General features: G+C 40.8%; 1 protein-coding gene across 1 annotated transcript in view; it reads left to right on the top strand.

Annotated features, from left to right (window-relative positions):
• LOC111875427 (zwei Ig domain protein zig-8) overlaps positions 1 to 22,740 on the top strand; it is a 209,710-nt gene extending 186,970 nt beyond the window's left edge. The window contains exons 4-6 of the mRNA XM_023871671.2: positions 13,906 to 14,033; positions 16,605 to 16,773; positions 21,145 to 22,740. Of these exons, the coding sequence (XP_023727439.1) occupies positions 13,906 to 14,033; positions 16,605 to 16,773; positions 21,145 to 21,257 (410 nt within the window). The 3' untranslated portion in view covers positions 21,258 to 22,740. The remainder of the gene's footprint in view (positions 1 to 13,905; positions 14,034 to 16,604; positions 16,774 to 21,144) is intronic.
• The last annotated feature ends 3,869 nt before the right edge of the window (positions 22,741 to 26,609 follow it).

Genomic DNA, 26,609 nt, shown 5'->3' with positions numbered 1-26,609 from the left:
GCCCTGAACGGGCTGGGAGAGCAATTGAAGAAAAGGAGTGTGTATTATGACAATCCTCGTTATGGAATTCTGTTCGCCTGACTTATGTTTAATTGAATATATATGCATAGATCTGCAGCAGTTGCTTGATTTGAATTTGTTCGCTAATCAGATTTGTTAGGCACTTTTGATAGTCGTTGGTTCTTTGACTTTGTTACTGTTGGAGAATTCTTGTATTCCTGAAGCACAGCTGTAGATCAAAGGAACATAAATTGATATTGAAGGAAACCTTTTCGCAGTCCATTTCATCACATCGAGTGGCGTAGCAAATCAGAGGAGATTACTTGCAACTTTCAGTGAGTGTTCTACAAAGGGCTTCTTATTTCAAATGAAGTGTCACCGCCTATGCTGAGGAGACCGTACACTAAATGTTCCCAGAGTTTCGTAATTAGTTTCAAGCCACTGTCATGAAATTCGTCTGTAGAACAAGTCCGAAGAAGCGAACTGCTTACGAAAGCTTCCCTTCAGCCTGATCTGAGATCAAACGTTATGCAAGCGAGCGCCACACTGGATCATTTGTCACTTCTTGCGTTTTACATCCCTCTTCAATTTATCCCTAACGTTCTCTTCTAGGGACCAGCAAAATTTAAGCTACCGGTCACAGTGGCCCCATGATCTAAGGCACAAAGTGTCTTCGCCTTCTCGAACACTGGGGTCACGGGGTCAAATCCCACTCATGACATAGATGTTTTTCTGCGTTTATTCTGTATTTGTGTTGTATGTGTTTATGTAGCGTCCTTGCGTCTGGTTGATCCTTCGTCCAGTGGGTCCTATCGACTGTGTAAGATTAATAAACTGAAGTGAAATTAATTGTTTCGCGGATGTCCTATGTTCAAAGTGGGAGCAACAGGAAGAGGCACGTAGGTACATAAGTAGGTGGGTGAGTGGGTGGGTAGGTAGGTAGTTAGATAGACAGACAGATAGACAGCTAGATAGATAGATATATAGATAGATAGATAGACAGATAGATAGGTAGATAGGCAGACATAGATAGATAGGTAGGTAAATAGATAGACAGACAGACATAGATATAACGTATAACGTATAACGTAGCTAATTCAGAAACGTCAATTTATTAACGTAAAATTTATTTGTATTTATTCTGAAAACATCATTAATAAATTAAAAGGAATACCAACGTTTGTGATTTGGAAAATACAGTATATAGTGAAGGCTTGCATTCATATAGAACAAGTAAAGGGTATTAACACCAGTTTTCTAACTACGTTTAATTAACTAACCAATCACCTAACTATGTATGTGTGTATGTGTGTGCCATACAATCCGGCCCTCGTACTGTGACCTTCAGTGATTTATTGTGCTTCCCCTTTGGATTAATCCTTTATTAATCCAACACTTGTTATGAAATGTAGGACTTAAACCAATCACCTAACTAATCAACTACGTAGCTAATATTATGATCTAAGCATTTCAAGTTGCCGTAAAACCCCAGTGTTGGTCTTTATTCAGGTCGAACATTATACACACTTCCAGTTAAGTAATTATATTCGTAGTGACAACACTCAAACAGTTTCCTCTCCTAATGTCTTCTTTTGACTTAATTGATTTAATTTTCGTAAAATTACTGGATGTAGAATATAAACTATGCTGCTAAGCTCCAAAGATGCCGGTCACGGTAGCCGAGCGGTCTAAGGCATGTACTGTCTTCGCTCGCTTGGAAACCGGGATCGTGGGTTCGAATCCCACTCAGGGTATGAATGTTTAGTTTGTCTGTGTGCGTTTTCCTGTGTTTGTGTACAGGTAGAGGCCTTGCGACGAGCTGATCACCCTCCCAAGGAGTCCTACCGAATGTGTAAGATCTAGAAAAACCGAAGTGAACGGAGAAGTTCATGGTGGTAGGCCTAGTCCAACTGGGGCTGCCGTGCCAAGAAAAAAAACTCCAAAGATACATAATCTCCTTTGAATATTGAACGATTTCTTATCAGTTTGTGAAGTTACTGAGAGAGAAAGGACCCGATAATATAGGTCAAATTTTAAGCTTGCTCAGACACCGTCAATAAAAATTGTATACTGTAAGACAATGAAGGTAAACCAGGACTGAGAGGCATGAGAGAATTACGAAATTTCTGAATAAGACAGTTCTGATATAGAATCGAATGTAGTATATCTGGTGGATATTTCGATCTGAATAATTGTGCCGCAACCGAGATTTGAACCAAATACAAGTTAGTTTTATGTTACTGATGTCACGCTCATTAAAATGATTCTTAATAGTTAAGAATTTTATGCTAGATTCTTGTTTGACTATTTACCATGTACGTGTATGTGATAGTATTTGTAAATACTCGGTTTTCTTTTTCAGACCGAGTGCAATAAAATTATTTTCATACATCTCTGTCCAGTTTTGTTCTCAGAATTGGCCGCGCCATAGCTCAAGCAGTTAGTCGCTGGATTCCCACCGAGGAGGCCTGGGTTCGATCCCGGGTCTGGTCAAGTGGGATTTGTTGTGGACAAAGTGGCACTAGAGAGGGTTTTCTCCGAGTACTTCGGTTTCCCCTGCCAATCTTCATTCCACCAATTGCTTCATCATCATAATCACCTGGGGCTGGTACAATAGGCCAATCAGTGGCCGCCGTGCCGAGTGGACCCAGTTGGACTCCACCCCCCACTAAGTGAATTAAAAAGAAATGTTCTCAGAATAATAATGATGGTTTTTTATTTTGTTTTATCTCCAAAAATCATTTATAGATGTGAATCATTGAAAAACGTCAAAGTTGTCTCGCTTAGCACACTTTTTGACTTGTTAACAGAATTTACGGGTATCTGTTTGACAGAGACTGAAGTTTTCATGAAATAAAGGAACCACGCCTTTTCTTCAGTATATTTTCATGAAAACCTAATCTAATTGCTGTTGAAGAAAATAATGTAGCTCCTTTGAAGCAGCTCTAAACAATGCGTTGCTGGAACCTAGTTTTGCTTTCATAGTATCAATTAGTATCAATTTTGTGCATAGAAATGAAAGAAATTTATATTAATATTCTGAAGAGATGTGGCAAGCCCCTGCAGGTTTCTTGCATAACGTTACGTACATGGTGGAAAGTGAGAGGAAAACTGGAGACACAAAAATGACGAAGAAAAATACTACAATGGCTGAGGATAAAAAAAAAATCTATGAAGAGAGTTTTAAGATAAAAATAAAATCACTTTTATAAAGGCTGCATTAACATTAAAACTCTGAAACATGTAACACTGAAGGATCCCTTGTAACTGATCTTATACTTGATACCAATTCAACTCATAAATCTCTGTTTATAAAATGGGAACAGTTACGCATCCTGGTGTCGAGGATTACGTTTATGAGGATGTTTTAGCAACGCAGAAACAAGAAGTCCTTGTATATAACACGGACCGCATAGGAAACAACGCCTCCAATAATTCATCGTTCCCTCGGGAACATCTTAACGATCTGTTACGTAGCAACGATAGGTGAATTCTCACACTAATCCTCAGATTTTCCTTTGTAAGATACGAACTGCACAGAAATGTTGCGTGTTTACCTAACTTAACCGAGCCGTTGCCTAGCACCAAAAGAAAGGATATATTTAATCGAACTTTTGCCTAGCCACGATAAAAGGCATACACGCACTGACACACAGACTGATGAAAGGGATTTATGAAGTAGCCGTTGAGATCGACTCAGTTGGCATGAAATACATGTACTCGTACATACCATGGTTCATAAAGATTGCTTCAGGCATTCAAAAGTTATTAAGTGGGATACACTGACACACAGACAGGATGCAGATCGCATTAGCCTACTAAAGGAAAGTTGGCTAAAATAGTTACAAAGTAAATGACAGCGAATGCTGATTATGGTGGAAGTTGTAAGCATTTCAACAAAGCATGAACGTCATAAACGTATTTAAACTGTGCCTCTGTCTGTACGTTTAAGTCTTTACCGCGCATTCCTTGTCGCGGACATGCATTGCCTTACATTTTGTTTCATAGACAGGATAAAATATAATAAAGGAACATCCGAATTTATGTACACTTTTACAAGAGTCAAGATAAGGCAGCCGGTATAGCGACTGTCTACGGGCTGGACGACAGAGCGGTCGGAGTTCGAGTCCCGGTAGGGTCAATAATTTGTTCTTCTCCACATCGTCCAGACCGGTTCTGGACCCCACCCAACCTCCTATCAAACGGGTACTCGGGGGGGCTTTACCCGGTTTTCCCAGGGTTAAAGCGGTCGGATCCTGAAGGTGACCAGTCACATCTAACTACTGCCGAAGTAAAGAAAACGTGGATCTATACATCCACTTCCTTGAACTCCTTCGTGGCCTAGTGCTTAATTAGTTAAGTACAAGGACAAATTTACCTTTTTACGTTTACCCTGTTCATTACACTTTTATATTCTGCATCCGAAGTGGCACTTCTTTGGCCTTTATAGTACGGTTCGTTTTGTGAAAATGGCGAACGGTACTTCATGAGGTCCACTGACTCGGCATAGGTGCAGTATTGACAGGCACAGGGTCAATTACCCACAGTCTTCCAAACTTACCCCGCTATTGCCTGATTGATTGATGATATCAGCGCCCTGGAATTGTTTTGTTTGTTTAAACGAAAACATTCATCTCGGGTAGAGGCCGTTATGAAATCTGGCAAGTTAGCATGTCTCCACATTGTTTTGTGTTTGCGCTTACTCTGACTGATGAGGTAATTAATTGCATGTCATTGTATCTCTAATTCAACCGAATCGAAAGATAAAAACTGAAAATCAATTAAAGTAAAAAAAATACATTTCAAGTATTTTTTTTATTCTCTTAGTGGGGGGTTGAGTCCAACTGGGCCCACTCGGCACGGCGGCCACTGATTGTCCTATTGTAGCCTGACCCGGGTGATATGATGATGGAGAATTTGGTGGAATGAGGATTGGTAGGGGAAACCGAAGTACCACCAAACCGAAAACCCACTCCGGCGCCACATTGTCCACCACAAATCCCACTGGCCCAGACCCGGGTTCCAACCCGGACACCCGCGGTGGGAAGCCAAGGACTAACCGCTATTTCAAGTATCTGTACTCTTGAAAGATGATAGAAAACCAAGTCTAAGTGTCAGTGTCACCATGGACCATCACGAAGTTTCTTAGTGGTTACTGTTCCTTCCTCGCAATCTTGGGAGCCTTTACTAATTGCGTATACGTGATTCAGCTACCTTGCTTATGCGATTCAGCTACCTTGCTTACGCGATCCAGCTACTTTGCTTACGTGATCCAGCTACCTTGCTTACGCGATCCAGCTACCTTGCTTACGCGATCCAGCTACCTTGCTTACGTGATCCAGCTACCTTGCTTGCGCGATCCAGTTACCTTGCTTACGTGATCCAGCTACCTTGCTTACGCGATCCAGCTGCCTTGCTTGCGTGATCCAGGTACCTTGCTTTCGCGATCCAGCTACCTTGCTTACGTGATCCAGCTACGTGAGAACAATCATTTTAAACACTGAAAGTATACGATTTGAGACAGTCTACACAACAGTAAGTTCAGGAAACAAACAAGATAGACACTGTCGTGACAATGTCTACTTTATTTTGCTGTTGATATCTTCGCTATATGTTTCGACTCTTACCTAGGCCATCCTCAAGCGTACATGAATACTTGGTGTCAGATTTCTGAGTTGCGTCATTTATTCAATATGTGTCTATATCCTTATACTATTATAAAAATACACTTTGATATTTAAAAGAGCTAAAACTTTACATAAAATAATATTTAACAAGTAAAAAATTAAATTAACAATGTATAATTAAAATTACAGATGAAATTCCTGCTTAAAATGACTGATAATAGTCAATATTGTACATGAAACTTTTGTAACCGCTACATATCTTAACGTGTGATGATGTTTTAACGTTCTAGTATTAATATTGCGACGTGGGGAACTACGTGTTGAGATCTTTTAAAACGGACAAGTATGACCAGTATCCTCCACACCATTTCATAAGCCACCAACTCTCTTCATATTTCACAATTTATTTATTTATTTATTTGAAATTTATTTACTAGCTCTCTCAGGAACTCAGAACATGAAGTGTCAAATGGCTGGATGATTAATGAATAACAAATTGGAAAAATGTGAAAGGAAGTGGTTATATCCTAATTTTAGATACTCTACCGGAGTTTTACCGGAGGGTCTGGATAAAACTTCGGAAGACCTCAATCAGGAAAGTCAATGTTCCGGCCAAGATTCGAACACAATACCTTTGGAATATAATTAAGAGACTTAACGCCTGGGCTAACTTTCTTGGCGATAGTTATTATTCTGATTATTCGAATAGCACCAATGAAAGTATCTTTTATTTTTTGCTTCTGAAACAGTTATTATGACTATTTATGTGTTCAATAGTAAAAATTCCGTATTACTAACAGTAGTAGTATTACACGTTGTTATTATCATCATCATCACTATAATTATCATCATCATTACTGATGTTGAACGATTGACTCTGGTGATTGAGTGATTGAAAATGTTGCATGATGACTCCGATGATTGACATGGTTGCATTATTGGTTTCAGTAATTTATATCGTTACATGATTGGCCCCAATGATTGATACTGTGATTTGCTTCCGTGATTGATATTGTTGTATAATTGGCTCCAGTGATTGATGTTGCGTGATTGGTCCTAATGATGATGTAGCATGATCGGCTCCTGTGTTTCTTGTTGCCCGATGTCTCCAGCGATTCATGTTTCTGTGTGTTTGGCTCCAGTGATGATACTGTTGCATAATGGCTCCAGTCATTTATGTTGTTATATGATTTGCTGCAATGATGATAATGTTGCATAAGGCTCCAGTGATTTATGTTGTTACATGATTGGCTCCAGTGACTGATAATGTTGCATGATTGGCTTCTCTGCGGAAGAATACAAGAAATACCAGTGACGTAAACACAGGACAGGACCGAAGTGTGGAAACCCAGCGTATTAGAAAGAGGAATATGAAGACCTCAGTAGTCTGAGGTTGCAGGGAATCCATTGTATTAAATACATTAATGCCCTCTTTTTTCGTTTTGTCTTTATCAGTGTAAATTACACTCTTCGTTTAAAAGAGGAAATTGGAATGATGATATAACAAAGAAGAACAACGGTGGGCGATATCTCCCAGCTTTTCTTTTCTTTTTAAAATCTTCTGTCTACAACAGACGGATAAAGCGGAAATGGTGTGCAACTTGTTCGTGGAGCAGTAACTCACCAGTTAATTACTGGTTTGGCATTGCATGTGTAACTGACACGCTTCTTTGTCGTCGTAGCAGGCGGAAATATGAAGATGATACCTAATTCTCTGGGTGAAGTAATTCTTCACAAAATATTTTACCGTAATGGACACGCACTGCTTTCTTGTCAGAATAAGCGCATTGTACGCATAGTTGATCTTAGTTTTATAACTAGGTTTGTGAGGTCTGTAATGAATGGTAAATAAACAGTTGAGAAGGGAGGAGTTGCCTTTATTTTTGCCTAAGGGCATTTGAATATAATGTCCTTTTATTTTATCTAAGAATTTCTCAGGATGAAAATTAAACATTGTCGTGAGCATAATGGGGTCAGAATTAAAATTCGATAAGTATAGCTGAGTAATTTCATTTCATGTTTCTATGACACTGAATGTCCTCTGGGTTGTAATACCACGTAGCTTGAAGATAGTCCGAAGTTTCGCAGAAAAATATCGCCTTCGTCTTCAGGGTCCAAAAATTTGCAACCAAGAAGGTTAAGAAGCAGGCGGATATCTGAGCGAAAGCCGTGTGGATGGGCAAGTGCAAGCATGGCAGGAAGTGTGTGATAGCCACTGTAAGAGGGGAAGGAAAGGGAGGAAATAGAGACCGAAGTAATCGGTACCCCGCTTCGACTTTGCACAGGACCTGCACGCGCGATTGAAGATGTAAATGGGGAACTGGAGACTGTTTACACTTCTGAGACCCAGTGAGAATTTCACCTTCATTCCTTCAGTCTCAGTCCTTCGTTTTGTAGAAGGGTCATTTCCTTAATGCAGCAATCAGAATTATCCAAATCAACATCAGCCACATTCATCCACCATCATTAAGATACTGAGTGATTTAAATGTGAATGTAAATATTTTACTTTTATCATTTATTAATGATGATTTTGTTTTACTGAAATTATTATTATATAAATTGCTTTGTATTTGTATTGTGTTTTTCTTCTGTACTCGTGCTCACTTTGTAATTGGACTTTGCACGTTAAGGTAGTAAATAAATAAGTAATAATCGAATTGATGACAGGAAAATAATGATTTTCTCTTGGAAAGTCGGAAAGCTCTAATGTTCCCAAACTACAGTGCCTATCTTCTCTCTTTTAATATTTCAGGCAGAGAAATAACCACATTCGAATTACCAGATGAAGTATGGTGCTCTATTGATTTAAGCAGGACTCATGCTGATTATATACGTCAGGTCGTGGTCCTGTAATGGGTTGTTACGAACACAGCAATAAAGGTTCGGACTCCACAGAATGTCTGGAATTTCTTAAATAGCTTTGTCGTTTTCAGTTCCTCAAGAAGGATTTCCTTTGCCACAGTTACTACTACTACATACTACTATCACCACAACCACCACTACTACTACTACTACTACTACTACTACTACTACTACTAATACTACTACTACTAAACACCACTACCACCACCAATAACTGTGATAATACAATAAGAAAATCTATCAAATTTCGCAATTGTAATAGTTTTTTTTATAATTAGTCGCATATTATTAACTCTCCCTCGACCAAGGGCAGCTTCTATGTATGTGTATATATGCAAATAAGACGAAAATATCTGTTCGTCATCCATCAGTGTATTCGTCATGTGGAGGATTATTCGTTCTATCTACATAATAAAATTCCAACATAAAAAGTTGCTAATGTTTCTCAGGTATTAATTAATCCTAATGACTAAGTCACTCCATAACTAGACTTACATTGCGCGATCTGTTTGATGTGGGAAGGCATAATGTGCTCAGTACTGAGAGAGCTTACATACAGCAGCATTACTTAAGCCAACATGGGAATAATTACACTTGTTGCTAAGGCTTGTCTTCTTGTTCGCACAGACAGCTTAAGCGTGTCTCAAGATCAAATGATCGTATCTTGACTCCAACCCGAGTCCCGTCTAATGAGATTCACCACTCTCTGATATTAACACAAAGGAAGATTACAGATGATTCATGATTAAATATATCGAAATAATGCCGTTCAGAGGTCAAAATGAGGTGTGAGATGAAAGTAGGAAGAGAATAACTCTCCATATTTAATGACTGTAGCCTCGGTTGTTCTAAGGGAATATGCATGAAGTTGAGCATGCCAAGTAATATTAGAGCAGTTAAATATATAGCAATCTATGAATTACATAACGTGGAAGAAACAAGAATCATGCTCAGAATTTTAGAGAGAAACCAACGTGAGTGTATTGTGACGTATCGACCCGTTGCTAAGTAATATCCACACGCGACAATGGAGGAGGTGTCACGATACGTAACCATTACATCCGTTGCTATGTAGTGTTCGCAAGTTATGTGTGCACGGTGACGTCACACAACAATAGAAGAGGTGATTCAGGCAGGTGTTTTCTGTAGATCCGGGTCGAGACTCTTTGCTAGGCAACTGCATGTTAACGCGCCTCTACAACAAGAGCTGTGCTGCGTGGTCCGTGAAGAGGAATTATAAGAGATTCGAATTCGGATTTCATCCATTGAACTGTACGTCATAAAAGAAAATTTGCTACCGAAAATCAGTTTTATACTCGTAGAAAGATGTAAAATTGTCCCTTCCCTTAGCTAATTAAGCACTACGCAATGAAGGCATATTGGGGAGTAGATGTGAAGATCCACGTTTTCTTCACCACGGTACTAGTTGGAGGTGAGTGGTCATCTTCACGCCTCTGCCGCTGTGCCCCCGGGAAAGGGCCCCCGGTATCCATTGAATAGGATGTTTGGCGGACGTCAGAGTCAATCTGGACGACTTTGAAAAGAAAAGATTCTTGCCCCCACCGAGACTCGAACTCCGACCCCTCGGTCTTCCAGCCTGTAGCCAGTAGCTATACCGACTGTGCTATCCGGTCACTTCCAGTTTTATAGAGTAAACTTAAAAAAGTGAAAAAGTATACAGAATATAAAATGTGCTCCTTCTGAACCCTACATTACACCACTACGTATATCTGTGAGCTATTTGACTGACTTTCTGCTTCTATAATCACCTGCTATGGCTGTAGTTACATACATCTTCTGCCAAGTGAAATGATTTGCTTTCACATGGTTTTCGTTATCTGTACTGGACTAAACATTCAGATTTGTGGCGAAGGTAAAAAAAAAACGACCACCTTGACGCTGATCATTCTGAGCCCTTATTTATTTGGAAGATTATAGATGACATGAAATTTATTTTAAATTAATTCTCGGTAATTTTTGTTTCAAAAGTCTTATGTTTCGATATTACTGGAAATGTGTCGTGATCTTTAATATCGTATTTCATTGTCTGGGACTTGAAATACGGTGTTTATGTTGAAATTCCTAGATTTTGGCAGAAACAAGAAGTCCGGAGTTATAACATTTACGATCCGTCATAAACTTAGCTCGGGTACAGGGAACCGGACGCGCCTAAAAGGACAGGTCAGAGCTTATTACAATTGCCTGTGAATGAGGGCCAGTATGATTGGGTTGCCTCGTTCAAGCTTCCCACGGAAGATGGGATAAAATGTATATGAAAACACCATCTTTCGAATTCCCGGCGTGGGGGTGCAAGCCATTCCACAAAGGGGGACTTTCACAATAGATTCCGAACTGAACGGACGTGACCTTGCACGCTCCGAGACATAGCCTGCCGATAGTAACTCTGTAACATACAGCACAAGAATACATTAATTTAACAGTGTGGTGAATTAGCAGGTAAATAAACGTTAATTGGCTCAACTCTTAGAAAAACGCTTTCTGCGGCATCGCTACCCTGAGACCCATGCAAACCGACCCAGCTAGTTTCCCGTACCTATACCGATCTTCCTTAGTTTGATCTGTGAGAACAACTTCCAGTGGCCATCATACACTGTCCTAAGGAAGAAACAGGTGTAGCAGGGATAGCACCATTCCGACTGCGCCGATACAAGCAAAGGCGGGTTGGAAAAGAGCGGTGTTAACCTCTCCTGTCATGTCTGTTCGATCAGTAAGTTATCTTCAAGAAGCGCAGTCTAAATATCTTACTCTGGTCTTACTGCTAAATTAGGCTGAAGGGTCTCACCATCACCGTCGCAACATTACAGTTCTCTGTTCATGAAGGCGTATGAGAAACATAGAGACATAACCCTGATGTTCATAGTCTGGACACTAAGTGGAGACCAGCGGTCAACATCACACCTCCAGAGACACACGGAGGTCGCATGGGTTCAGAGTCGTGAAAACTGTGACAAAGAAACGTATTCTTACTCACGTCAGGAATTTCCCTAAATTATCATGTCCGATTCTGACACGTTCACCTGTTACAGATTAATTTGAAATGTATTTTAGGATTTGGATTCTCACAGCGGTGGTTATGAAGAGTTCTGTCTTCTGGAATGTAACGCCTTGTATTTCTTTCAGAGACAACAAATATTTTGGAGGGATATTTTGTTTCCATTTTCCAAGTTGAAGAGTAAGTCAAGGAAGAGGCCAGCATGAAAAAAAGTGGCATCAAAAATCAGAAGACAAAACTTTTCAGAATAGAATAATTATACTCCAACGAACTTGTTATTAATTCAGAATTGTAATGCATATTTTCTAATTCGAATGACAAAGAGATACCATCTATGTGGAATGCGTGTAACCATTCATGCATGTTGATGTTAGTGCTTGAAATTAAATCATGGCATTGTAACTTGGTTATATGTTCGTTTACATCAGATACGCTTTACGAATTTAAGAGCAGAATTAACATATCACTGTTGAGTCTGTAGAGAGACCTGCGCTCTCCACGCATAACATAATGTTCTCCAACTTTGCGTTCTCACGGACCTGTGTAATAGGCAACAAATTCACAAAATAATGTAAAGGCTTATAAATTAATATCATTCAACTGGAAAACTAACAGGAGTTGAAACTTCCTCGTGAACGTAATGTTTAACACTCGCCATTTCGAAGCCCTGGCCAATACTAATTTGCCTATTCTCTACGAAATATATTTGATACGCATGAAGATATAACTTTATCCTCACGTCAAGGTTCATGCAGCATTCAAGTGCCTTTATGGTGGGTAGATTGTTTAACGACGCTGTGTCTCTGCAGACGTTATTGACATGGAGCGAAACTATGAAATTGTTTGTTAGAAAATGAAATCATATCGCTGTGTAAGAGCAGAGGTTTTCACAGCGGTGATTATGAAGAATTCCTTTTTCTGAGATGTGGTGCCTTGTAGATCTTATGTGAACAGACGTTGTGGAGGAACGTATCGCCTCCATCTTCAGGGTAGAAAAATCCGCGAGTGAGGAACCAGCGTGAGCAGGTGGCGGCAGAATCCACAATGTCTGTTCACACAAATCTACACGGCGCCACATCCTAATTATATCGTTATTTTCATAGAATGAATGCACTAACAGAACAACTTACGGTATTCACGAAACTAATTTAATCCTAACGACAATTTAATATAAAACTATTGTATAGTGAAGTCATATGATATAACGCGCGTTACATAACGGGTATCCCTTTCGCTGAATAAAATCACCGGTGCTAGTATGTCATAGGCGACTTATCCGTAATTTTTTTTCCTTGGTACTACAGCCCCAGTGGGCCTAGACCTACCTCCATGAACTTCTCCGTTCACTTCGGTTTTTCTAGATCTTAAACATTCAGTCGGTGATATCCTCAGGTGACAGAGTAGAAGGCTCCTAGTGTGTGGGTTTATGTAGAGAGAGCTAACCTTAATCACTGGTCTAGTGATGCAGTTTCAGAAAAGTGTTCTTTAGAACAAGGGACGATGCAGAAACTCAGTAATTCTGACTGACAAAACTCAGGTCTGGTGGTAAATTTTTATTCCGCAACATGTTCGTCTTTCTTAAAAAGTAAGATTGTAGGCGCCACTCCCAGCCCCAAAACCTGGAGGAGCTAGTCTTGTCGAACCTTTAACAGTCACGTGAGGAGATCTCTTTCCTTTTACGGTTACGCTCTGTATTGTGTACAGCCCTGACAACTGAAGCGTGCCTATGAGAAGAGTAACTTTTCATACATCATGTCATGAAGACGTGAATAGGACCGAACTGGTTCAGGATACAGTCCAATTGCAGTCATTGTGATACAATGATAAGACTGAATTCAAGGGTCCATTACAGCATTCATATTAGACGGCCAGTGAACGTTATCCAGAGGCAAATGAAATCCAGTCCACGACCTGGCACCCAGTTTCTGTAAGATCTCTCTTAGTGTTATTGTCCAATCTACGCATAGGTCTAGGAGCCGGGATAGTGCAGTCGGTATAGAAACTGGTTACGAACTCGATGACCAAGGGGTCGGAGTCCGAGTACGGGTGGGGGTAAGAATTTTCACTTCTCCAAGTCGTCCAGACTGGCTCTGGGGCTCACTCAACTTCCTATCCAATAGGTACCGGAGGCTCCTTTCCCAGGAATAAAGCCGCCGGGGCGTGAAGCTGATCACTCACCTCCAACTAGTGTCGAGGTCAAGAAAATATGGCTCGATACATCCACTCCCCCATACGCCTTCATGGCTTAGTGCTTAATTAGTTAATCACAGGGAGAACTTTACCATGTCTTACGCATAGGTCTTCCAACTGTTCTCTTCGAGCGTGCCAGCTAAAACGTTAGATGCTTCTGTCATCTTTGCCTCTTCATATAGCTACATGAGAGATTTTCTTTTTGTTTCAGAGCCCATCACGGAGATTCTAGGAGGCTCTGATCTCTTCATTAATAGAGGCAGCACGATAAACTTAACATGTCTGGTGAAGTTCGCCCCCGAGCCTCCGCCAGTCATGCTCTGGAGCCACAACAGAGAGGTGAGTTGTGTGAAATGGGTTCCGTAATGCAAAACCATGAACGAGTCTGTGTGTTCACTTAAGCACCCCCTACCCCTACTCTCCTTAAATACTTGCTTCGAAGTATTCTGTATACAGAGGCTTCAAACAATCATATACAATAAATGGCCCATTTCCAAATTTTCACATGGCCGCATTAACAGAAAATTTGTCGGATATTGTAATAAAGATTCACGCCAATGCTATATTTGTTGCTCTTATTCATTCATTCATCAGTAATCTGTCAGATGACAGGTCCACAGTCTCTTCCAAAACAGTTCCTCCACTTAATGCGATCCAGAGCTTTCTCCTTCAAATGAGAATATCCTCTTCTGTCCCCAAGGTCATCCCGCATCTTCTAACGTCTTTTTCCTCGTCTTCTGGTCGCATACATGGTATCACTGTTTTTGGAAAGAGACTATCCATGAAAAGTGATAATGTGGTAGTTTTTCCATTTGCTTTCCACATCGCAGTACAGCAGCCGTTCAAACCACTCTGGTCACGCCTGTTGCTATACGAACTTGAACCATCTCGAGCATCATTTGCTCTGTGCTTCACGTCGCTGCTGATGACGCTGCTTCCGGCATTAGTTTTTGGTGCATCAATAATTGTTTCGCCTATAATTTGCAGATACTTGTGGGAAATAACCATACACAACATCTGGAATGCCTGACCCCAGTTAGTCAACAGTTATCGGCCTCATACAGAGAACCGAATATGGATGTCACATGATCATAGTGTTATTATTTTCAGAAGATTATTGTCACGTGTAGGGGGGCACGCGTGACAAAATGGCGGGTTCTAGTTCGGATGATTGGATTTATTAACAGCTTGGCCACACGCACTCTCTTAATTACACTCTAATACAGCGCTATCGCTGATTTACATACAGCTCATAATCCACTGTTGCACGCACACATAAAGTCTTCTAAATCACACTTGACATCCTCACAGGCGAACTTCTGTTATTCCTGGTTCCACTTCGCTTGCTTCCGCCACTCTCAACTACTCGTAACTGCCTCAACAGAGAGAGAGAGTTACTTTACGACGGGCGGTTTAGCGCCAATCAATTTGTCTTGGCGTCAGGCACGTTGAAGCTCACGACCAAATTATTTTCTAATTAAACTCCTGCGGTAAGAGTCCTTATGTAATATTTGCGTTTAAATGCTCACTGTTGAATAGGGAGTAGATTCTAATAAATGTTCTGAAGGCCTTGGCTTCAGTCACTTCTATGTGAAGTCTCCATGTAATTCTTTTATCGAAGATTACGCCCAGATATTTTACATGATTCAAAAAGGGGATATTCTGCCCATTCAGTGTAAGATGAGTCTGAGGGGGCCTAAGCTTATGAGAGAAGTAGATTGCCTGAGTTTTATCTTCATTGGGTTTTATGTTCCAGCGATCACACCACGTCTCAATAGCACTGAGACCTCGCTGCAGCTTTCTGAGAACATAACCCTCTTTGCGGTCTGTCGCATATATACAGGTGCCGTCAGCAAAGAGACCTAGATAGACACCAGGTGTTTGGGGGGTATCGTTTATATATAGGCTGTATAGTGTGAGGGAGAGAACAGAACCTTGTGGCACTCCTGCTTGTATATCCCTTGATGTAGACATTTCAAAGAGCTAATAAGCTTGTTTAGACTTATCGAAAATTGTAATGTAGATAATTTATATAGCAAGCCAATGTGCTATGTTGTATTAAAGGCCTTTTCAATATCCAAGAATACAGCAGCTATAAACATGTTATTGTTGAAATTTAAGGTTACGTGGTCCGTAAGCCTCATACATTGAAGACTATCTTCCAAGTCCAAGCCCAAGTCACATCGCGACTGACGGTCAGTCAGTCAGTAAGTCTTGGGGTCCAGCCCCATCTGGGACTCATGACCAGATCTTTATTACTGTTTGGCATTTACGGTCTTGTTTTTGTGGGGGCGCCCTCTCTGACGGCAGGACCGGTCTGCCTTTTGTATAGGCTGCTGGCCCTTGCCTGTGCAGTCTTTCTTGGGTCTGAGTCCCGTGGGATTCACGACCATATTTTACTGTCTCAGATTTGAGACTTCCCTTTTCGTCGCCTCGTACGACTCGCAGGGGCACGTTGGAGGTATTCGACCCCGCCTCCACACGGGGGGAGTCCTGCCTCATCAAAAGCCTAAGTCACATTGCGACTGACGGTTAGTCAGTCAGTAAGTCTTCGTGTCGAGCCCCATCTGGGGCTCATGACCAGATATTAATTATTATCGTTTGACAGTTACGGTCTTGTTTCTGTGGGGCCCCCTCTCTGACGAGAGGACGGGTCTGTCTTTTGTATATGCTGCTGGCCATTGCCAGAACAGTCTTTCTCGGGTCCGATACTTCCCTTTCGCCTCTTATGACTCCCAGGGTCACGGTGGAGGTATCGACCCCGCCTCCACACTTTAGCCGACACAACGAAATATTCGGGGTGTGCTGATGTGCATGTACGTCAACATCCCGTAGGCTATAGAGCGCGTAACGTGTCCTGTTTTGAACACAACTATGCCATAAAGTATGGATATTCTTGTTTGTTGTCAGGTGATCAACTTCGACTCTCCGCGAGGTGGCATCAGCCTCGTAACGGAAAAGGGCCCTGTCACTACAAGCCGCCTACTCATCCAGAAGGCTATACCTTCAGACACAGGACTGTACACATGCGACCCTTCCAACGCCAATCCTGCTAGCGTCCGGGTGCACATACTCAATGGTAAGGAAGCCGCTTCCATTCTGAGTACACTGGAACTCGCAGCCAAGACAGACCAAGGCTGCAGTACAGTGCTGGGTCATTTTGCTCTATTCTAAAGCTCAACTTCTTGTCCTAAGGGAAGATCATGGATTGAGAGTGTTTGAGAATAGACTGCAGAGGAGAATATCTGTGTCCGAGAAGGAAGAAGTGACAGAAGGGTTCTTTATTTCCTCTTGCTCCCACTGTGGAGCATAGGGATGATTTCTCAGTTTCATGATCATTTTCACAGACGGTAGGACCCCTGGAACGGATGATCAGCTCATCGCAAGGCCTCTACCTAAACCATGGACAACACAAACACAAAATAAACGCAAACACACACATCAAACATCCATGCAATTAGTGGGATTCGAACACACGATCCCGCCTTCCAAGTGAGCGAAGACAGTACATGCCTTAGACCGCTCGACTACCGTGACCGGCACAGAAGGGAAAAGATAATTAAACATTAAGAAAATCTTCAAAGTTTATGCTGTTAATGATATCGTCACGTGTTGGGTATGTCACGCGACAAATAACTTCATGCCGTTTAGGGATGCAGCGAATATTTAATCTCCTTCGCTTTTACACTTATACAATTCACCATATCACAATTAGTCTTAATCTTATAAATCCACTATCTCAATTGCTCTTAAACTATAGCTCGGCGAATGCTAAACTTCAACTGTCTTCAACGGCTACTCTGTCAAGAGTGACTCAGCCAATGCATTAACCTCCTTCTATATCCCCGGCCATTGCTACGCAGTGAACATCCCATCTCTGGGGAAACGCGTTTGTTAATTCTGCAATTCCTACGCAACGGTTCACTGTTATTGCGTTACCATGGAAGTATCTACTCCAAACACGTTACAACATATTGTAATAAAATCAGAGGAGACAGATGGGGCATGTAGCACGCTACAAGAGTAATATTAAAATTTATCTTAAATTAAGTGTTACAAGGTTCGCCAGATTCCTTTTGTCCATCCGATAATAATATTTCATAATTTTTACTGAGTTTTAAAATATTCTTTATGCACTTCATTTTTGTATGTACTGACACATGAGTGTGGAACAATTATAGCTACTTGAATAGCCTAATGGGATTTTTACCTTACCTCTTTTAAAGGTTATGATATTAGTTTTTAGAATAGGTGAACAATCATCTAAAAACCCTTGAGTAACAGGTCCAGAATCCCTGATGATGACAATTTGATGTCGAATCATGTCAGTCTATCAATTAAACGAAAATTATTAAATAATTATTATTATTTTTTGTAAATTGAGCGTATCTTGATAAGTTTTTAAGTTTATCTAAAATTAAAACCGTGTACAATAGTCTGACTATTTAGTACCGGTATTGTTGGTACCTTGGCAAGTTTTTAATTTTCTTTTTTAAATTTCGATATGACATTAATGTAAATTAGTGTCACGTTAGACACATTCAAAGTAAAATTAAATTCGGCGGTTAAACGTTCGTGTCCAAACCCTAGCCTCAAATTTCATCTGAATGTGTTCAGTAGAGCTGAATCCAGCGGAGTGACAAATATCGACAATTAACATATCAGACCCACATATTAATTTCATTTACATCATAAATACAGCACATAAGTACTTGTGGGGTGGGGTTATTGTGCCTGAGACGAAAGTTGGGATAATGTTTAAAGAGTAATTTAGTTCGGAAGATAAAAGAAAGTTTGTTTGTCTTCGCCATTTTCATTGTTTGCGAAATGCGATCATTAATCTCCTTGCTTTTTAATTTGCGGTTGGATTTATACAGAGAGCTGCAACCTCCCATGTAAAGTAGAACGGCCTACTGCTCGTGTGGGGTCAATTCTTCTTCGTTACCTGGGCGAGTAGCAGCAGCAGCACTGGCGCCCGTATTCCCCCCACCTCGTCATCATCTTCAGTGTTGGCCGCTTATTTGTGGGAATGACGCTTCTCTAACAGCGCTCACTAACGGCATTTTCAGTAACATTTCATCCGGTCCTACACTAACAAATGTAACCGGTCTAGTGTGTGGCTCTAAAGTTTAGACGACCAGATTTCAAATCTCGGACACCTCTACATCATTGTGCATTCAGCGGTATGCCTGTCTACTTCTGGGAACAAGTTGGAACCAATTCACCAGATGCGGGAGGCTTGAGACAGTGGTTGCAGTTCGAAGAGTTAACACTTGAAGGACATATATCCAAAACCTTCCTGTCTGTCCAGGCAAGATACGTTGTGATGTCGAATGGGGGCTCCTCACCCCATCGCGTGTCTGCAAGGCCACTACCGAGGTTAATAAACCGACTCTTCTTGAGTGACAGTTTCTAGCTTTCGAACATCCCTACTCATATGATTATATAACAAAAACATGCAGGCAACAAGCAGATATACAAAATCATGAGAATAAAATTGTTCGCAACACTGGAAACCCATCATAAAAAATAAAAGAGTCTTTAACCTTGGTTGCGTTCAAGCATAGGGACGTTCAAATGATTAGACTGCCGTTGTAGCGAAAGCTACTAAAGATAGGACATAATCTGATGTACTGAGCCTGGACTGACAGAAGCCTTGTATATATTTTATACAGGAATTGTTAATAACAGGTAAAATTTATTTTACATATTGAGAACTGACTAATATTGCTGAGTGTGACTCTGGAAAAATTAACATACCCATCCTCTCGTCAGAGATGGCGCCCCACATGGACCGGACAGAAACTTTCAAACAAGAAGAAAAGTCCAATCATGGGTCCCAGACCGGGATCGACATCAAGACAGACAGACTGACTGTCAGTCGCTGTGTGATATTGAGTTGAGTTCGTCTTGCGACAGTTTCAATTATAAGAAAGAAAGCAGTGTTAGCGCACAAAGACAATTTGTTACTGCTAAAAATTTTATTCAAGCCAGCTTCAGATTATTTCATGTCCATATTAAGTGCTTGGCGTATAAAACTGCATATAAATTTAGTAACGTTCATTGTTTTTGTATTAAATATTTGTACAATAGTGAGTATTGCTTCAATTATAAATAAAAAGGGAAAAGGGGAAATGCTTTGCCCAAACCCCACTACCATACCATCCTGTGTCAGCCTATAGACACACGCACATACCAATATTTCGCGCATCCGTGAATCGAAGCTCCTCTGTTACAAGCTACGGTGTCATCTTACGAAGTTCCATCCGACCCTGAACCCAAGACTTCGTGCGCGGATACCGTTGAGTGAACCAAGCAGCTGAAGTATACCCAGTCCACTGGCGCCCGTCTAAACTAGACGCGTACCTACACACGTAAGCAAGAGAGCAACGTGGTCCGATGTACAGAGAATCTCGATAACTGGTATTAAGGAGCTACCTTCCACTTTCCAGTCTGATGCATCAGTTCACGCGGAGCGCGAATGAACAATCATAAAGAAGCAGAGGTCGAGGTTAGTAAAGAGAAAGGTAAAGCTAACCAATGGCGAACAAGCTACCGGTAGGTCTCTAGTTGGATTATCAGTTTGGTGAACGATGAGTCTGACTATTTTTCTGATTTTCCTTAGTTTCTCGGTTCAGATGAAGGGATAGTATCTTAAGAAACATTACGACTGCCTCTACCTATATCATTCCAGATCTACCACTTACAGTCACATCTCACATTTAGCCAAATAAACTAACTCTATGAAGTACCTACCTACTTACCTACTACCTACGTACCACTCGGCGCTACAGCCCTGGGTGAGCCTTGGCCTCCTCTACAGTCTCCACAACCAATGCGAGCTGCCATAGGAATGGATCCACGCATGATGACCCGAGGCTGGTTGTTAGGTTTCTGAACAGAATTCGTTTTACAGTCTGAGGTTGTTAGCCTCATGCCCAACCCTTAACCTGGAGGACCAGGGTATCTCTCTTAGTTTGGACTCTACCCTTTGTCCTTTCCGGCATGGATGACCCTAGTGGCAGTTAAACCACCGCCGGCATAGCTCTCCAGGTCACAGAATCACGCAAAGCCCCATCACCACCACAAGGTTGAGACACCTTTGGAGAGAATTTTGTGAAGTAGAGTTACATTACAGGAGTTAGTAGTCCCAGAGATAGTAAAGCGTTTCCCCACCTAGCTGGGAACATCAGGTTCTTCGTTCACAAGCGCACACCACTCGTACCTGTCATGATCAAGATTAACCTAATCCACATCATTTTAATATTATCTTCCAACTACACAGAGGTCTCCAAAGAGATATACTCTCTTCACATTTTCCGATTAATATTGTATGTGCATTTTTTATACAATTACATGGGTGAAAATGTCGTTAAATAAATCAATAATCACCTCTTTCAGTGCTCCATGACCACGTAAAACGACACAACGGTGTGTTTTTGTGTTACAGGGGAACACCCGGCCGCCATGTACCACGGGCCAGCCGGCGCTCCAACCGCCCCATCTCTCAGTGCCTTGGTAGCGCTGTTGCTCATCACTGCCTCGTGGACGGCAACCATGTAGCATCTGCAAGTGTAACGAGTCAGTGTGTGAGAACGTGTGAGTGAATTAATCGTCACGTAACGTTTGTCCATCACCCACAGATTCCTCTACATATCAGTGCATAAAGAAAACTAATTGATACCGAACCGTAATTTCCCGTTGCAAGAAACATTCCGAATTTTTAAATCTCTGCCTGTTATAAATTTAACTGTCGGATGAGTACAGTAAGTTGTAATTTATGTCACGACTTTTAATACGATACAGAGATAACTGCTAAGTTTGTTAATAATGCTTATGAAGGAACTATTATTATAAGAAGGAATATTATTCGAAAAAAATCTCAAAATATTAATAATAACTCATATATGACATGGTGCTTGAAAACGGTTTCTATTTCAATGATGTTATCGACTGATTATATGAGAAATCAAGCAGCCTATATTGCCCTCTGGCTGATGCGAATATAGTGTTCCACTAGTACCTTATAAAGAAAGAAAAGAATGCATTTGCTATTGACGGCTAAGGTCATAGTTTCATTCGCACTAATACCGTCAGAAATAATGAAAAATTTATTCCATATATATCGAGTTCCTTTTAATATGGAATTAGTTAAAAGTAATGGCTATGTATTACAGTCATGACACCGACAGAGCACTGGGGTTAATTTTTAAATTTCAGAAGGCTTGAACCTAACAGGGGTTTCACTGGCCGTACCCTACAGACATCTTCATACTTATGCCATACTTATCTCTTACATTAGAGATAATATTCTCGCAGGTAAATGTGAATACGTCATAAAATTTGCATGAAGTGGAGTGAGGTTCCGATTAATATTTTATAAAATATGCGGAAATTCTTAAAAAACTCTTCAGGTTACTCGTATAACTGCTCCAAGAAGAGACCAAAATATTCGTGTAGGAAGAGTAGCCTGCTTTAAACAATCACATCTGACATGACAACAACATATATCGCCCGATTGGAAAAAAAAATAACAATTCTCCAGCTGTGTTTTTCCCCGTTTCAACAGTTTTCTCTCTTCGTCTATATTTTACTTTGAAAACGAAAAAGTGAATATTCTTAACATCAAACGCCTAATAAAGTGAACTGTTTAAAAGAGTGAGTGATTTTGATATTATCATTTATTTCAAACGTGGGGAAAATAGAAAAAAAATGGTGTACTCTGAGAAAAATGCATTTTTCTACAAGCGTCACAACAAGTTTACTTGACTCAGATGCAATATCCAGTCACTTCTTGAATGAAGACTCCTAATAAATTCTGAAGTCGTCTTATGCAAGGAAATGGTTTCATTCCTGAAAGCGTATAATCGTATTGGTGATATGAAAGATATTAAAATTGATCAGCTTGGAAACATGACGATAACGACGATCGGAGAAGTCTGCAAGGAAATTACCTATGTTTATTAAGTCTCAGTTTCCTTGCAAAATTGTATTTTTAAGTCAAACCTCTGTTCCATATTTGTGAATAAAGTATATTGCTACTGCATATGATATATTAATTTACTCGCAAATATTTATATACAGGGAGGATTTTTACTTTGTTTACCGGTTCCACTGCTCTGCTCTTGACGGCGGCTGGCCCACCGCTTGCTGCTAGGCGCATAGGAACTTTGCCAATGAATCAGCATGCATGACGGCCAATAATGTTTGTAGGCCTGATATAAAGAACTCTATTCTTTCCTATTCGGTAATAAATAGGATTAACTTTATGCATCTTATTCCCTAGGCCAGAGAAGCATAGATTCACTGTTCGACTAGAGATGATGCATGCACTGTCGTGAAAAAAGAGAGAGAGAGATTACAGTGAATTTTGTCACGTTGTTCTGTTGCATTTCCACACAACCCGAATACTGAACCGTCATTCACCTCTGCTCGAATGATGAAATTGGGAGAATTACTTTCATCAGATAAATTTGCGGATTCATGTCTCAAGTTGATTTTTTTATTTTAAGATAAATATTCATACACTATGCAACTAGCCTACTACAGTCGAGTCAACGAAAGAATCGACACAGATCCATTGCCCACCCACGTGCATAGCAGCTGTCTCCCTCAGCGTGACGTCCCCACTGTCACCAGTCTATTGGCCATGTCATGCAGTTGCAGGGGAAGGCGACCGGCGTTTTACGCGCCACTTGTAGTGATTTTTCACTGACTCCACTCTCCTTCTTCAGTGTCTAACAGTCGCCAAAAATGTCAAGAAACTCTCCACCTTTTATGGAGTCAAGGGATTTCCTCCGCCATTATACTCCGGGTAAACCCACTTCACACTTTCATTTCCTGCTTTTTAGAAATATGTAATATTGTCCCCCAAACTGTGCCGAGTTCTACCAGATGTTCTCTTTATGTTTTCCTAGTAAAATTTATACATTTGTCATCTCTTCGATGCGTGCTGCATGCCTTGCCCATCTTTTATCCCTGGCTGTTCTAAAAACAAACTCCGTGGCCTGTAGTCCGCAAACGAACTATACCGACTGAGGTTGTTCTCAAACTGATAATATTTTGCGAAGAGTAAAAATTGTGAAGCCCATTGAAAATAAACTTAAGAACCTTAAACTGATACCTCACAGAAAACTGCGACCGGGAATCCCACAATTTCTCTCTCTCTTATCCTCTGAAGCGGATGTTTTGTATGACGTCAGTTTGACAACGGAAGTGAAACTGCGGGGATAAATAAAGACCCGCATGTTCCGGGCTGTTTGTTGTATTGTAAATGATTCTATAATTCGCAGATTGCGTGATGTTTCTTTGGGTTGAGTTTATGAACGCGACATGGTAAAACACTAATTTAAAGCCTCCAGTCTAAGTCGTCGCCTAATATCCCGCCCATTATGATATGTCTATACTTACCGTATAATTCTTATACGTAATGAGGGAAGTAATCTAATACCGCATTAATATCTTCCTATAATAGTGCTTATGCAGGATACTTAAGTAATAACGAACGATATTATGTAAACTCAAGTGTTTTTCGAGCAAGGCGCTTATGAACATATATTCATGTTCTCGTTTCAACGTGTGTGTTTTTAGCTCACTCCTCTACACAGGGTCCACATAGAGGTATCAAGAAGATTGAAGGTAAGACTCCAGGAGCCCTTTAAATGGTACTGCTCCTCTTGTTGCTTGTTACGTAAAGGATCCCATCGTTTCTCTATATGATTCAGTTGTGCAGAAACTCTTTATTTCGTCAGGTTTTGTATATTTTGACACGTCTTATTTTATGCAGATATTTACTATCATTCACTCATTGAGCCGAGCCATTCTCGGGAAGCCGCAAATTGTATAGTTACTCAAGAACTTCCCAGAATTTTATTGAACCCGAAGTTTCATTAATGCATTTGCAAGAGTCCTCCAGTGGTCCCTATCCTGAGCCAGATCGAGCCAGTTCCTACCGCCCCACCTTATCTCTCTAGGATCCACTTTAATATTGTCCACTCACTGAGCTCTTGATCTTCCTAGTAGATTCTTTCTTTCTTTCCCACCAATACTCCATACGCATTCCTCTCCCCCCTCATTCGTACTACATGCACCACCCATCTCATCCTCCTTTACTTGATCACTAATTATATTTGGTGAAGAGTACAAGCTATGAAGTTCCTCATTATGTAGTTTTTTCAAATCTTCCGTAATTTTATCTCTCTTCAATCCAAATATCTCCTCCTCAGCACCCTGTTCTCAAAAACCCTCAGTCTATTACTCCCTTATTGTCAGATACCAAGTTCCACACTCATACAGAACCACGGACAGATTTTACTATACATAGCAAAATTTATTTTCAGTCACGTCTCTAAAGGCGCGTCCACATTACTCGTGCTTGTGCTCATGCTTGTGTGACTCGCTATGCTCGCGAGTAATGTGGACGATATGACAAGTCACGAGACAAGCAAATTTAAAATTTTTAATTCAAGAACTATAGCCAATAAATTAAAATACGACTACAGCCTATACACACTACGAGTAAATATACGGATCCTCACGCGCCGAAGCCTGGCGAACAACTGAAATAGTGTGGACGAAGATTTACGAGCACGAGTAATGTGGACACGCCTTAAGACAAATGTTCCAATAACTTCGAGGGCTTCCTTATAAACCCCACGAATCGTATGGGTATTTTTGCCCTCGCTTGCCATCTGGTCATTATCTGGTCTCATGAAGCATTTCTTACACAGAGATAAATTATGAATATTGCGTAGTGAGCATTTCAGTAGCACCTGGGCCCTCAGTTTGGTTCTACCTTCAAACCTTGCACAGACGTGAAGGACAGACAACGTTGTGTTAAAACCCTGGTATTGTAGAAATAAGTTCTTGAAATTAAGTAGTATAGCTTCGGAGTGTTCCATGAACGTAAATAGAATGTAAATACACCGTTATATTTTGGCTTACCATAGAATCATTTAACGATGTACAAGTTTGTATTAACAATGTAATAGATTAATAAGCAGAATTATTTATACATATAATATACAGGTTGTTTCAAGACTTTGGGGCATAACTTCAGGAGGTGATTTTCTAGGTCTTTGTGATCAAAAAAGTTCATATAAATATGTGTCCGATTTTGGACGGTTACGGAGTTATGACCGTTTTTTCATCCCCGTACACGCCCCCGTGTAAACCGCGTCTATCATCTGGCGGGTCGTTATTTTTAGCCAGCTACAGACAAAGCGTTCTTGTTATCTCGACACTTGAGAGGCACCTAAGGCGTTGTGGGTTGGTATGTCCGCCCACGGCTAGTATGGCGGCTACTGGTGTTCAGAACATTTCTCATCTCGGTGTGTCTCTTAGGTTTACGATGCCATTTACATTTTCATTTGAGGAGTATGCACATATGATTTATGTGTACGGGTTTTGTGACGGTAAATCAGTTCTTGCCATAGCTGAATATCAGCAACGGTTTCCGAATCGTAGAATACCGTGCCGGAGAGTGTTTACTGGAGTTTACCAGGCATTGCGAGATACCGGTAGACTTCCCGGCGTTCGTATTGCAACCGAGCATGGTGTTAATGAAGGCGTCAATGAAGAAGGCATTGTTCGTATGGTACACCGCAGTCCACGTGCGAGTACGCGAAGAATTGCCAGCCAGGTCTCCAGACTTAAGCCCACCGGATTATTGTGTGTGGGGATGGATGAAAGAACTGTTTTACAATGTGAAGGAGGAAACGAGAGATGATTTGCTCGGTCGCCGCTGACCACATAAGAAACAGCCAGCTGAAGCTGCTACGTGCTACCCGCGCGGTTCACAACCGAACGTTGCCTGTGTTGCGGCAGGCGTTGGCATTTTCGAAAATCAGTTTTAAGCACCAATCAATTTCNTATATATATATATATAATGTCTAACAAAGGAGATAAAGATTCAAA

The sequence above is a fragment of the Cryptotermes secundus genome, unplaced genomic scaffold (genome assembly GCF_002891405.2).
Source record: "Cryptotermes secundus unplaced genomic scaffold, Csec_1.0 scaffold172, whole genome shotgun sequence".
Classification (NCBI taxonomy): domain Eukaryota; kingdom Metazoa; phylum Arthropoda; class Insecta; order Blattodea; family Kalotermitidae; genus Cryptotermes; species Cryptotermes secundus.
Note: the sequence above shows the minus strand (reverse complement) of the source record. Positions and strands in the feature narration are given on the sequence as shown.